General features: G+C 39.2%; 1 protein-coding gene across 3 annotated transcripts in view; it reads left to right on the top strand.

Moving 5' to 3' along the window:
* ABHD5 (abhydrolase domain containing 5, lysophosphatidic acid acyltransferase) overlaps positions 1–12,242 on the top strand; it is a 49,711-nt gene extending 37,469 nt beyond the window's left edge. For 2 of the 3 annotated variants that reach the window (XM_033930084.1, XM_033930087.1), the window contains exons 5-8: positions 3,293–3,404; positions 5,503–5,586; positions 8,159–8,345; positions 11,735–12,242. In XM_033930084.1, the coding sequence (XP_033785975.1) occupies positions 3,293–3,404; positions 5,503–5,586; positions 8,159–8,345; positions 11,735–11,824 (473 nt within the window). In that variant the 3' untranslated portion in view covers positions 11,825–12,242. The remainder of the gene's footprint in view (positions 1–3,292; positions 3,405–5,502; positions 5,587–8,158; positions 8,346–11,734) is intronic. The other variant, XM_033930085.1, reaches the window with a different exon arrangement.
* Positions 12,243–15,764: the final 3,522 nt, after the last annotated feature.

The raw sequence follows: 15,764 nt of genomic DNA on the forward strand, positions 1-15,764 counted from the left end.
ATGGTAGAAACCATTATAAAAAATAAAATTGTGGAACACGTAGACAAACATGATTTAATGAGACAAAGTCAGCATGGGTTCAGCCGAGGGAAATCTTGCCTCACCAATTTACTTGACTTCTTTGAAGGTGTGAATAAAGGTGAGCTGGTTGATATAGTGTATCTAGATTTTCAGAAAGCTTTTGATAAAGTTCCTCACGAGAGGCTCCTGAGAAAATTAAAGTGTCATGGGAGACTCCTGAGAAATTTAAAGTGTCATGGGATTGGTGGCAAAGTTCAGTTGTGGATTAGGAATTGGTTATTGGATAGAAAACAGAGGATAGGGTTAAATGGTAATTTTTCTCAGTGGAGGAGAATACCATATGCTGCCTGAGTTGAGTGAGAGTATTAAACATGTGCTGGAACTCTGACTTCCTATGAGATGGAAGATACTTGTAATAGTTTGGCATTTGTTTTACCCAATATTTAAGATAACAGGTAAAAGAAAAATTATAATTGATGACTCTATTAGCCAGCATGGAATTCTGGTAGAGCGTCTCCCAAATCTGTCCATCATCTGACCTTCTCACCCTGGAGGAACAGTAGCATAGACTTTAGAAGGAGCAAATTTTTTGAGAGTAGATTCCACAACTAGAGATTGATGTGAGAGTTGAGGTTTATTAAAACCATGAATGGGAATGATTTTGTATTGAGAAATCAAGCTTTCGAAGTGCAGCTGGAACAGAGAAGGGAGATTTCCAATTCTTTCAAAGAGCGGAATGCCGCAGGGGTCTGTACTGGGACCGGTGCTATTTAACTTATTTATAAATGATCTGGAAATTGACGAGTGAGGTGATTAAATTTGCAGATGACACTAAACTGTTAAATGTTGTTAAAATGCATGTGGATTGTGAAAAATTGCAGGCGGACCTTAGAAAATTGGAAGACTGGACGTCTAAATGGCAGATGAAATTTAGGGTGGACAAATGCAAAATGATGCACATTGGGAAGAATAACCTGAATCACATTTACCAGATGTTAGGGTCCACCTTGGGGATTAGTGCCCAAGAAAAGGATCTGTGAGGCGGTGGCCAAAAAAGCAAACAGGATGCTAGGAATTATTTAAAAAGTGATGGTTAACAAGACTAAGAATGTTATAATGCTCCTGTATCGCTCCATGGTGTGACCTTATCTAGAATATTGCGTTCAATTCTAGTCTCCTTATCTCAAAAAAGATATAGTGGTGTTAGAAAAGGTTCAAACAAGAGCGATCAAGATGATAAAGAGGATGGAACTCCTCTCATATGAGGGAAGAATAAAATGGTTAGGGCTCTTGAGCTTGGAAAAGAGACGGCTGAGTGGAGATATGATTGAAGTCTACAAAATCCTGAATGGAGTAGAACAAGTAGATCGATTTTTCACTCTGTCAAAAATTACACTTGATGTGACACTCGAAGAAGTTACAGGGAAATACTTTTAAAACCAATAGGAGGAGATTTTTTATTCAATCAAAAGAATAGTTAAGCTCTGGAATGCATTGCCAGAGGTTATGGTAAGAGCAGATAACATAGCTGGTTTTAAGAAAGGTTTGGACAAGTTCCTGGAGGAAAAGTCCATAGTCTGTTATTGAGAGAGACATGGGGGAAGCCTCTGCTTGCCCTGGATCGCTAGCATGGAATATTGCTACTCCTTGGGTTTTGGCCAGGTACTAGTAACCTGGATTGGCCACCGTGAGAATGTTCTACTGGGCTTGATGGACCATTGGTCTGACCCAGTAAGGTTGTTCTTTTGAACAGAGATGGATCTTTGAATTGCAGACATTAGAACTGAAAGGGTTAAACGCTGAGTTACACTGGATGTCTCTTACATGATAAGGGCTTCTTGAATATCTGGGCTTCCCTGTAATGTTAACCAATTGAAATGAAAGCGGTTCAGCTGCTACCTTTTATAGCAATCATATAAGTTTACATCAGCTATGATGTTGCTGAAACAAGATTTTTAGTCAGTGGTTTATACGCTGAGCGGCCATGTTGCAGATGTTATGAAGAGTATGTCAATAAGCTTACAAGTGAGGTTAGTATCTTCACTTTGGGTGTGATTTAAGCAGTCAGACATTTGACAGTTTGTAACAAGTTATATATACATACTTTGTTTCTATTTAGAATACTGCACCCTAAAGCAGATATTTAGAGGCAAAACATACATGTTGGCAACAGTTAACGCTAAGAGAAAGCCAGTCGGAGATTGCTGAATAAGCGTTAGATCAGTGAAAACGCTATGTTACAGATAAGTAATCATAATTACATAAAAGAATTTTAAATATATATATAAAAAAGTTAAAATAAAAAAAATCGAGCCGATGAGGAAGCATAGCGGTGTTTACTCCAACAAAAAAATGTTTTAAGTTTGAGAGCCGCTTCTGATGACTCTGTAAATTTGAATGGATAAAGCTATTTATTACAAATGTAAGCTGCTGTATTAGTTTGTAACCTGCTTTGAAACAGTGGTGGAAACAATTTGACAAACCAGGTTGAACTTTTTGCAATCAGTTTAAGGTTCTATCTTTACAGAATTCCCCAGCACTGGCTGGCACAGAGAGCCAAGAACCAACTTGGGAACTGAACTCGGGTCTTTTGCATAGCAGTAACCCTAGTGACCTTATTTACGCTAGCTTTTAGAAAGCTGCAGTAGAGTTTTCTTCCATGGGCCGATGAGATAAATGCTCCGACGCTCAGAATTCTTATGAGCGTTGGAGCATTTACCTTACTGATCTGCCCTTAGCTTCTCAAGGAGATCTGGTGTTCAGTGAATTCTAAATAGGGATGGGGAGGGGGAAGAATATGCCCAGACAGTTCAAATGGGAGGTTCATGGCTTCATTACTCAGATTCCAGTTCCAACTGATCTGGAAGCTCAAAGCATGAAGAAACTGTTGGACCAAAAAGTAACTAATTCAAAGGATGAGCTAAAGAATTGATTACTAACCATTTTTGATTTCTAGCAATTAAAGAGAATTTCTTATTTAATGCTTGGAATATGAATTATTATAATTTACATACTTGGATTTTTATGAGTGTACAGAACATCTTCATTTAGAGGTCTTCTAGGAGCCACAAGGAACTCGTATTAAACATGTTATGATTCTGGTGGTTGAGGATTATTGAATCAAAAGATTTTGTGAAATAACTGTCACATGCCAATGTGGTATATCGAACATTAAATAAACTTGGAAATTTGCCATAAGAGACCTTTCATAAACTATCTATTTTGAATGACTGCAATAACCACTAGAAATCGATTTTCCCCTTATCTTTAGGTCTCAGCCTTGTACAGCGATTACGGCCAGATTTCAAACGAAAGTATTCTTCAATGTTTGATGACAACACTATGGCAGAATATATTTATCACTGTAATGTTCAGTCACCCAGGTATGCTGACTTGCTTAAAGTACTTAAATTACTTCTCTTAATGTAATTTTGACTTCTTGTCCTCGTGTATATTAAGGTTATTAAGTCCTAGTCTGAATGAACAATTAATCCCTGTGACAGTTTCAGTGACAATAGAAAAAATAAAAAAAGAAAGAATATCCCACCAAGCCAAAGGTTTTCTTTTCTTTTTTTCCTCAATAACTATTAAATACGTTTTCATAAACGCTCCACCATTGTGTATAAGATATATAAATGGAACCCGATATAACAAAATTAGTGTCTTGTAGTGCAAATGTTATTTGCACAGAATATGTCATTCATAGGTTCCTGAACAGGGTTTTATTTTCCACATTAACTTTTTTCTGGAAATCCATGTTTAAGATTCAGTGGCAACCATAAATTGCTTATTGGCTCTTTTTGACTGATGAAATTTCAAAAATATCCAAAGATTTATTTCAATGATGTACCAGATTTGATTTTCAGTTTCCATTCCTGATCATTTTTGGGAACTGCTTTTCTGAAGTCCAAAGTAAGCACAGAATGCTGAAAAGTATGAAATGAATTGGAAAGGGGATGAATGCTTATGTAACTTACTGCTTTTTTCTGTTCACCAATTATCAGCACCTTTCTTCTCTTTCAACAGTTTAATGTTATGTCCCTCCCTTTGCATCCCCTTTTGTGCTTTTTGATTCTCTCATATGTAGAAAACTGTTAACTTCTTCCCCCCCCCCTCTGTTATTTGTACTTCTATCCCACATTCAGGGTTTCAGCTACCTTTTGAAGGCGGAGAAGAGAGACATTTTGTTGCCTTTTCTGTGTTTATGAGAACAATGAACCTCTGGTTTCAGTATTGGTGTCATTTCCTCTTGTGTCTTCTGTTAGCAGGACTAGTTATTAGAAAGCATCTCAATGGCCACGAATTTGGACTCGGAGGATGAGATGTACAGTGTCAGCATCTATGAGACAAACATGGATTTTCTTGTTGTATAGAACTTTTTGGACCCTTGTTCGTTTACAAAAGTTAGATAGTTCTAAGTCTAGTAGATGCTGGCATTGTCATCTTGATATAGGGACACTGGATCATCTGTTATTCTATTGTCCTTTAATACTCAAGTTTTGGAAGTCGATATGGGGACAGATTAATGCTATACTTGAGGCATCAATTCCTTTGACATATGAGGCAGTCATATGTGGGACAATGGTACATCTGAAACCCTCATTGGACATATATAGAGGGCGGCTTTTCCTTATCATGACCGGCGAGGTAGTCATACAAATGGTTATGCGCAACTGAAAGAACTGGGATTGCCTTAACTTTAATTTTTGAGGGACAAATTTATGTTTAATTTATAGATTTGAAAAAATGAACGCAGATATTTTTGAGGGACAAATTTATGTTTAATTTATAGATTTGAAAAAATGAACGCAGATATAATGGTCATACTAAGAGATTTAAGTTAATCTGGGACCCTTTGATATCTTTTATGGATGCGTTGTAATTGTTTTTTCCTTTAATCCTGTTGGTATATTGCACACACACCCGGGGGGGTGGAGAGGGAGGAAGGGATATTTCTGTCATGGTTTTATTCTCTTGCAATGTATTGGTTGGGTTGGGGGGTTGTTGTGGAGATTTTGATTGGTTATAAATGCATATATGATTGATGTTGTTTGTGTAGATACTGTACTGCATTTTTGTTAACTTTGGAAAATCAATAAAGATTTTAACAAAAAAGAAAGCAGAAAAAGATTGCATAGGGATTTTTACAGCATGCAGCTAGAAAATTTCTCCTTGCTTGCAACAGCACAGAACACCTACTTGATAAAGGTAAAACTCTTTTTTGGCCAACATGAAAACTGAAAACTCTTTTTTGGCCAACATGCGTAAATCTTTTCTGTGTTGGAAACTAATGTGCTCCACAGAACAGGCTTTAGGCATACTATAGCTAACCACTTAATTCAGTCAAGGAACCTCCCAACATGACATTGACAGGTGGTGGCTTCACTGGTGCTTTAGTATAAGTTTAAAATAATCTTAAAGTAATCCAGCTTGTTGGCAGTGTTGTGCATTATTATTCAAAAGATGTGATTTATGAATCAGGTCACCTGCTCCCCTGGACTGCTGGGACTGGGATGCTAAAGAGGAAGCATTCTCAACTGCTGGGAAGAGAGAAGTTTTTCTCAGGCAAGGAAAATACCTAGTGGTTAGATGTTGAGCCTGTAATCGTGTACCTTAATGGAACCCTGATACAGGGGAAAAAATTTCTGGATGGTTGCAAATAGAAGCTCATGATACTGTAATTCAAAAGAGTCTAGTCCTGAAAGTGGAAACCTGGGAGTGCAAAAGGAAACTGATGGGCCAAAAAGTCTTATTTCATTTAGGATTTGCCTTTTTTGATCATTACCAATATAGAGCAGCTCAAAATTAAAATATACATGCAAAAACTTAAACTGTGCCGCTGCTAAAAGACTTTCTTCCCTTTTAGCCATTACAGTATAATCCTGTTCTAATGGACTTCAAGGGACCTGGAAAAACAGTCCTTTATATCCAGAGTTGCATTTTTTTTAAACTTTATTTAGGGCAACTTGAAACAATGTAAATTGATGAACAAGAGTCACTGCACAAGCATATCAGCAACATCAATAACAAAACTCAGCAAAATATTGATATGGCACGAAATGACTGCAAACCAGAACACTGTACTGGAAAGAAAAATACTCAGTCATTTTTTTTCTGGGCTGCATTTTGATACTATATCACCAGCATGCCATGTGCCTTGTAGGCGGAGCCTGCGTGTCGGTTATAGCCGAATAAAACTACAGCTAAAAGTGGTTCTGGGGACCAAAATAGTTGTCTGGTATATCTGAAAGTCCGTTATATGCGAGTCCGCCATATCCGATGATTTTCTGTATGTTTATAATGGCTCTCGGCCGGGACCTGTGGACCTTGTCTGCTATATGTGAGGTTTCATTATAAGCGAGTCCGGTATAACGGGATTATACTGTATTCAAAATAAAACAAATTCTTAAAACAAATAAATTGGATCTCACTAAATTTCTCCATTGTCAAAACAGAAACCTAAATCAGTCGTTACCACCTATATCTCCCATCCATTCTTGTCATTTGATATTTGCACTCATCCAAATAACAGTTCAGTTAGGTGAAGAGAATCATGATCAGGATCCATCTCTGCATCATTAGCAAATCTCCAGGTATTTCTCACTGTCACGTGCATGTTAAGCAAATTAAAAACCAAAGTCTTCAATATACAATGAAATAGATAATCTAAGCTTCTGACACTAGAGGATGATGACTCCATCAGAAGGGGCAGCCCTTTGCCTTTCTAATACAGTGGTGCCTCACACAACGAACTTAATTCGTTCCAAGAGCAAGTTTGTTATGCGAAAAGTTCGTTATGTGAAACGCGTTTTCCCATAACAATACATGTTAAAAAAAATAATTCGTTCTGTAGCATATTATGCTAAGATGACATAAAAAAAGATAAATTTATCTTGTTAGAGCTGTTAGCATGATATAGAGGGGATATATGTGAAGGGGAGGGGAGACAGGGGTTTTGTTGATCCTTGCTGTGTATTATAATCACCCCCCACATACTCCCCAGTACCTTTTTTAATTCCTCCCATCTTTCCCAGCCAGTGGCGTACAGGCCAGAAGCGCAGAGATCAGGAGCAATTCCTCTGCACGCCTGTGTGGGCCCATGCCGATCTCCGAATGGCTGCAGTTAGTTCTTGTGAGTCCCGCGAGAGCTGACTGCAGCCATTCAGAGATCAGCGCAGACCCAGGCAGTAGCACAGAAGGCTTGCTCTTGATCTCTGTCTGCGCTTCTGGCTGGGAAATTTGCTAGACCACCAGTTCGAGTGAGCAGGTGAGAAAGTTGCAGCAGTGGTGGCTTTTTTAAAAAAATATGTGGCGGCGGGGGGAGGTTTAAAAATATGCGGTGGCGGGGGGAGGTTTAAAAATATGCAGCAGCGGCGGCAGGGGGGTTTAAAATATGCAGCAGCGGCGGCAGGGGGGTTTAAAATATGCAGCAGCGGCGGCAGGGGGGTTTAAAATATGTAGCGCCACTGCACAGGGAGCCAGGCGGAGAGAGGGCAGTTAAGCGATGCAGCTCGGGCGACTTCGTTGTGGGAAGCAAGACCTGAAGTTCGTTGTGCGCAGCGTTCGCTGTGCGAGGCGTCCGTTATGCGAGGCACCACTGTACTCCTTTCCTAGAAGAATGATTAAACGTCACTTCTGAATAGAGTGAAACAATTCAATAGGCACAAATCAAATGTGAAATTTTAATCCCTCAATTACATTGGAACAAATCCTGCTAAGCCATGTGAAGTAAGAGGTAGAGTTAAAATGTACATGCAGCATTCTTGTCAACCAGTGTAGTGAATATAAAATGATACTTAGACACTGTAGACTTTGCTCAGACCTGCCACATTACTTTGCTGATTCCTTTTTTGTGCCAGCTTCATCTTGGGACGACAGTTTTGATTTTGTTTCACTTTTTCAAAAGAGGCTGCATGACTGCTCTGTAGGTGACGCTGTCTACTTCTGTGGGGACCATTTGTTACTAATCTTCCATTTCTTCTGATCGTAATAAAATATACAGTAGTGTACTAATGGAAGCCACAAATTAAAACAAATAGTTTCTATGAGATTAGCTGGCTTTTTAGTATTATGACTAGTGTGGAAAAGTAAAACATATGTAAGCTGATCATTCAAAACATCTTTATTTACGTTCTAGTGGAGAAACAGCTTTTAGAAATATGACAATTCCCTTTGGATGGGCACAAAGACCAATGCTGCAGAGGATTGATCAGATGCACCCAGACACTCCAATCACTGTGATTTGTGGAGCACGTTCCTGTATAGATGGCAATTCTGGTAGAATTATCCAATCACTGCGACCAAATTCATATGTGAAAACTGTAGTAAGTATTTTTGCAGAAACAGTAGTGATATGGTGCTGTCACACAGTTGCTATAACCTTAACTAGATAAATCAGTTTAAAAAATGGATCCACAGATAAAATAGGTCAACAAATGAAAGCTGCCTTTAAACATTTAAGCAGTACAGTACAAAGAGGGGAAAACTAGCATACCGTACAATCAAAGAAAAAGAAAACACCAAAGGTCTCCAGAATTGGGTGAATCTCCTCATTAAAGTGGTTAATAAATCATAATAAATAAAAATGGGATAGCAAGAGGATCCTTACTGCATGACCTGACACTGGCTGTTTTTCAGCATCTATGCGTGCATCAGGGGGTCTGCTAAAATGCATTCGAGTTACATTATTGTGACTACCACCTACCTCTGACATCAGGAAATGCACAGCCAATGAACATGTAAAACAACAAAACACACAGAAGTCTCACAGAAGCATTCATCCTTTTGACTTTTTTTCTAGAGAGCGATGCCAATGTTCCTATTTTCACCAGCATTGGACTTGTACCACAACAGATCAGTAGGTACTTTGAGTTGATACTCAGGGCTGTACCCTATATCTGATCAAAAAGCCTCCAAACCACCCACTAAAAGAGTGTCTATTCAGCTCCCTCTGGAATCACCAATATCTGTCTTATCATTCCCTCTGTAATTCCACCACCTAAGCACTGTGTATAGATGCACCTTCTTGTCTAGTTTGTCTTGACTAGATTGTAAGCTCTTTTTGAGCAGAGACTGTCTCTTCTATGTTTTGATGTACAGTAGTAGTGCTATAGAAATAAGAAGTAGTAGTTTTAGTAGTAGTAGAAGACCCTCCACCAGGAACTCAGCCTTTCTCCAGATAAACATAATAGAACCTATTCCTCTGGAGGGGAGGAGTCAGGGGTTCTACTCCAAGTATTTCCTGATAACCAAAAAAGACCAGAGGCCTTCAACCTATTCTAGACCTCCAAGTCTTAAAGAAATCTTCACTGAAGGAGAGGTTTTGCATAGTCTCTCTGGAACCTTTCTTTCCCTACTGGAATGAGGAAAACTGGCATTGCCTTCTAGATTTCAAAGAAGCATACACTCGCATATCTATTCTACCTACTTATCTCCACTACCACATAGGTAACTCTTGCTCTTCGGACTGGCCTCTGCTTCTCATGCCTTTATGAAAAGCCTTATGGTAGTTGCAGCAACCCTTCACTCATGGGGGTTCACATCTTTCCCTACTTAGACAACTGGTTGATCAAGGCTTCATTGTCAAAAGTAGCTTGGCATCCCATCAATTCAACAGTGTGTCTCAAGTTTCTAGGGTTTGCTGTCAGTTACCAAAAGTCACATCTACAGCCATCTTAGAGCTTGGAATTCATTGGGGCACTCCAGGACACCATTCGGGGTCGGGCTTTTCTATGCAAGCAGAGAGTCCACAATCTCATTCACCAGTGTCAAACAGTCTCCACCCTCAAGCGCATTTCCAAATGCCTTTTCTGCCATATGGCATTGACAGTTCACATGACTCCATTTGCGTGCTTTCATTTCAGGGTTCTGAAATGGATCTGATCAATTCAGTGGTCCTAGGCCACGGGATCCCTATGTGCTCCTGTTCAAGTGACCCCAGATTTACAGCACTTTCTCCAGTGGTGAATGTTACCACACAATCTGGGTCTCCCATTCTAGCCCCCTCCCCACCAAAAATGTCTTACCACAGATGCTTTGATGCTGGGCTGAGGAGCTCACCTAGACAGTCTCCACATTGATGGAGCATGTTCTCACCACTAACAGACTCTCAACACCAACCTTCTAGAGCAGGGGTAGGCAATTCCAGTCCTCGAGAGCCACAGGCAGGTCCGGTTTTCTGGATATCCACAATAAATATGCATGAGATAGATTTGCATCTCAAGGAGGCAGTGTATGCAAATCCATCTCATACAAATTTCCCACAATTTTGTTCCAGCCTCTGCCCCCAATCACATTGCATTTGACACTTTTCTTCCTTACTTGGGGGACAGATTCTCTACACATTTTCTCCAGTCCTTCTTTCAGGGCACCATGATCATCATAGCACCCCTTTGGCCATGCTGGGTTTGGTTTCCACTCATTCTAGAGCTCTCAACCAAGAAACCATGGAAACTGCAACTGTTTCTAAAATTGCTAACACAGAACAAAGGGTCCCTTTTCAGGCATAATATTGATCAGGGCTGGCTGTTAGGCAGCAAAAGATGCGACTGTACCAGATCCTCCATTATGTGGGAAGGACTCTGCAACCAATGGCGTAGCAAGGGATGGTGGTGCCCAGCATCGCCACGTTATGTGCCTCCTATTTTTCCCCATCACTCAAGCATCCCCCCCACCCCCTTCCGTACCTCTTGAAATGTTCACTGGCACAAGCAGCATCTTACACCACCTGCTCGTGCAGGCTTTGGCTCCTTTCTGATGTCACATTCTGGTCCCACGACTAGGAAGTGACATTGGAAGGTTGCTGAGGCCGGTGCAAGCAGGAGATGGAATATACTGCTCGCGCCTTCAAATATTTCAAGAGGTACATTGAGGGGGAGAGGAGGAGAGACAAGAGTGTTCCTGCCAAGATAGTGCCTGTGGTGGTCTGTAACTCCCACTCCCCAACCATATTATGCCACTGCCTGGAATGGTCACATTGGCGCGCCGACAACTGAGCGCAAGGTTGACGGCGCGCCGAAGAAAAGCACTATTTTAAAGGGCTCTGTCGGGGGGTGTGGGGGGAACCCCCCCCCCACTTTACTTAACAGACATTGCGCTGGCGTTGTGGGGGGTTTGGGGGATTGTAACCCCCCACATTATACTTAAAACTGAACTTTTTCCCTAAAAAACAGGCAAAAGTTCGGTTTCAAGTATAATGAGGGGGGTTACAACCCCCCACAACGCCAGCGCGATGTCTGTTAAGTAAAATAGGGGGGTTCCCCACCAACATCCCCCGTCGGAACCCTTTAAAATAGTGCTTTTCTTCAGCGCGCCGTCAACCTTGCGCTTGGTTGTCTGCGCGCTGTTGTCTATGAACCTTGAAAACAAAGGTCCTGTAGCTTGGAACCATGGTTTACCCTTGTTCCATACAGCATCTCTCCTCCAAAGCAGTCACTTTTTAGACAAGTTGTTAAGAATAAACAGTGATGGCAGGCTGTCTGGCATTGTGGCGCTTAAGAAAAGCCCTGAATTTCATTGCTACCTAGTAGCTCTTCTCCTGCCCAAAGACATCTCTGCCATTAATCTTTTTCTCTGTTTGGTCACAGTTTAACTGGCATATTTTAGTTACTTCATAATGATAGGCCAGTTAAATAGCGTGTCAGGATGCTTGGCACAATTGGAGAATTATCAAAAATAAAAATCATTGTGACTAACTTGTAATACTTATTTTTAGGTCATTCGTGGTGCAGGTCACTATGTGTATGCTGATCAGTCAGAAGATTTCAACCAGAAAGTGCTAGAGATCTGCAATTCTGTGGATTGATTACACTGGTCTTTGTCTGGAAGCATCTTCTTGCTGACAAATTTGAGATGGCAGCAGCCTGAGACAGGAGCAAAACTGTGATACAAGAAAAGAGGAGCTTGCCGTGTCTGTACTGTTTTATACATCAAACGAGAATTTATTTGTATTCTTCAACCACAATGCTTTTTTTAGGAACAAATTTTAGCAGAAACATTTTGTACAGCATTGCATTTCCTGTTTTCAGATTCATCTGTATATTTATATACCTAGATCGAACAAAAAGAAACTTTTTACATACCTGATATTAACAGATATAAATTGTATTTTTTTAACAGGAAGATTTTTCTCTTATGATTTACTTTGCAAAGTTGAACAAATGTACCTTAATTGAAAATTTATTCTACTCAACACATTCATGATTAAGATACTTGTCCTACTATTTTGACTGTAGTATCATTTCTAATAGTGGTTAATAGTATTATGGTTGGATAAACAGCTAACATTTCACCACATTCTCTGGCAACGAATTCCAGAGTTTAATTACACGTTGTATGAAGAAATATATTCTCTGGTTTGTTTTAAATCTACTACTTACCCCCTCTTTTACAAAGCCGTGCAGCAACAGCCCCAAAGCCCTTTAAATCTCTATGGGCTTTGAGGCCGTTACTGCAGCAGCCCACGCTAAACAGCATCCTAGTATTTTTGGAAAGAATGAACAAGCAATTCACATCTACCCTTTCCACACCACTCATTATTTTATAGACTTCTATCATATCACCCCTGAGCCGTCTCTTCTCCAAGCTGAAGAGCCCTAGCCACTTTAGCCTCTCCTCATAGGGAAGTCGTCCCAAGATAAGTATTTTTCCCAGAGTGGATAAAAATCAATGATTAAAAAAAAAATCAGATTTTTATTTTTAAATTTAAATCATATTCTTTTGATTTAAATTGGATGTTTTAAAGTGTTTATTTGAAGAAATATCTATCTAAAGATAGTTTTCTATTTAAGATACATTATAGTCCAAAAGTTATTCATGATGAAATAAGGTTTCAAGTTTAAGTTTCAAGTTTATTAGGTTTTTTTATATACTGCCTATCAAGATTATCTAAGTGGTTTACAATCAAGTACTCAAGTACCTATCTGTCCCGGTGGGCTCACAATCTAACTAACATACCTGGGGCAATGGGGGGAGGGGATTAAGTGACATGTCCAGGGTCAGAAGAAGCAGCGTAGGTTTGAACCCACAACCCCAGGGTGCTGAGGATGTAACTCCAACTACTCTACCACACACTCTTCCACATAAGGATTAGTTTTTAATTATGTAGCATGAGGCTGATATTTGTGCAAAGTTTAAATTTTTTTTAGTAAATAAATTCCATTAATCCATTCATAATGTCACAGGCATGATTGTGAAATCCTGGCTGGCTCAAGGGTTGAATGCTGGGTTAGTAACAGGAGGCTGAGAGTTCAAGTCTCCGCTAAGGAGTAAATCATGATTTTGATTTGATTTAAATTAAATCCACCATGATTGTTTCCTTTAAAAAATGCATGAAATAATGAAAAACAAGGTAAAAATACTAATGGTCCCTTTTCTGAAAGCTTCACATGTGCTAAATGTTGTGTGTCTCCTATTTTATTCTAGTGGGCTATATAGCACTTCATGGGTGCTATGGTTTAGTAAAACAGTCCTAAGTTACCATTTTAAATTGGTGAAAAGCTTCCAGCTCACATAACATCAGGGCATCAGCCTTTAATGCTATAAGTGAGTTCTAGTTATTAACATTGCACTTTTTGAAAACACCAGTCAGCAGAGGATTAATTGAATGAATTTCGGTGATTAGTAGATTAATTGAATTCCCTTCTTGATGCTAAGTAAAATAATGTTTGAGATTGCAATAATGTAACATCTGGTAATATAAATCCAAAATTATTTTAGCTAAATAGATTTTAATTATCTGTCATCACTATCAAACATTTTACTTATTTTTATCATTTCATTTATTGTTGAATAGACACTTCAGCAAGCAGGAGTTTATCCCTGTTGAAACCAGTGCAGTGATCTAGCTCCAAAAGATGGCACATAATACACTTTACCTGGCCCTTTCTGAACTCTTAATAGTGCTAAACAATTGGTCCCTTTTTGAGAAAGTGTATATCTGACCCTTTCTGAGAAAATTGTATGCAACACTATAATCTTTTTTTTTATTTTATTTTTTTTTTTTTTGCGGGGGGGAGAGGGGAGGAGCGTCATGAGAAAATATGTGGTACTTATGTGGTGCAAGAGCAAAAGCAACACAGGGGGTCTTTTACTAAAGTTTAGTCAATGTATTTCTTCTGCAATGGTGCCCATAGGAATATAAACCACCTCACTGCCCAATCATCGCATGTGAAGAGTAGACAACATATTATATCATGTAAAAAGTTTTTTGTTGTGAACGTCTACTAAATTGTTAAGAGACTCAGCAAACTTATCTGTTAGCTAAGGGACCTGCAAGCTAACAGATAAGTTTGCTGAGTCTCTTAACAATTTAGTAGACGTTCACAACAAAAAACTTTTTACATGATATAATATGTTGTCTACTCTTCACATGCGATGATTGGGCAGTGAGGTGGTTGGTCCTGGGGTTTACCCCCAGCACCCCCCTCCATGATTCTGAGCATAAAAATTTGTAGACTCATCTATATCATCAGCACAGCTCATTTACAAACATAATTATTGAGTGATTTCTTTATTTCAACATACGTCTCTTTATCACTCATTCTTGGAAACTGTTTCAAGTATTACCCCTTGTTTATATTTCATAGGAATATAAAAGCAGATAGCAAATTGGAAGACCTTTTTAAGAAAATCTTGTGCAACATTAATAATGAAAAATTGCCATTATATGTCAAACTAATACTGATGCACAAGTTTTAGTTAGAATTAGGTTTGTGTGTTGGTTAAAATTTTTAATTGTGGTTAATAGCACAATTAAATGTATTTTTGTTATTTCCTGCTATAACTCCATGTGACTGTTGACAAGTCACTTAACATTTCATTTCCCCAGGTACAAAATAAATATTTGTATATAATATGTAAACCACTTTGATTGTAACCCCAGAAAGCTGGTATATCAAATCCCATCCCCCTTCCCTTCACTAAAGGACTGATATTTCCCTCCCTCCTATTCCTAAATCCAACATATCTCCCTTTTTCTTCCCTCCTCTTGCCTCATCTCCATTATTCCTCTTTCTTTTCTCTTCATCCTCATGCAGCAATACAAACTTGGTGGTGAATAGCACCAAGTCTTCTCTTGGGTTCTGGAGCTCACTCCCTTGGTCGTAGTAGTTTCTAGTGGTAGCCCCTCCAGTTCTGCTTGCGGGTCTGTAGCTCACTTCCCTTCCCTACCCAGGGTTTGACATATGTCCCCCAGTCCCCTTGCCAGCCTATCTTAAAGTTGGTCTTCTATTAGTCTCAGGCTGCATCAGGGTTGCACATATGCTTCCTGCTCCTTGTGGCCTGTTCTTCTGCCTCGTGACATCACTTCCTGTTTCTGCACGGGTGGTGGCAGATCAGAGGGAAAGCTTTAGAGCAGGCTGTAAACAGTGTATGTGCAATGTTGCTGGGACTGATAGAAAAATACCTTTAAGGTAGGCTGGCACTTGGGGTGAGAGGAAGACGGGTTGTGAGTGGAAGACAGCAGAAGCAATATTTGGAGGAAACAGAAGAAACTGCAAAGTGAATAATTTTTTAATCATCATAATTAATGCATTAGTTTCTGAGTTAACTGTGATTTAACTTGTATCCTTAGATAGAATATAATAAAACTTTCATGTTTTTGAGAAATGTACAATTTAGAAAAATTTTATGCAAGACTTAATAAGAACTAATATTCACAATTTAATCAATTTTTTATATGAAAAAAGTACCTTATGTGAAAGGAATGCAGTGCTGTGCAAGTAAACTAGAATGTCACATCATTC

The sequence above is a fragment of the Geotrypetes seraphini genome, chromosome 2 (assembly GCF_902459505.1).
Source record: "Geotrypetes seraphini chromosome 2, aGeoSer1.1, whole genome shotgun sequence".
Taxonomy (NCBI): Eukaryota; Metazoa; Chordata; class Amphibia; order Gymnophiona; family Dermophiidae; genus Geotrypetes; species Geotrypetes seraphini.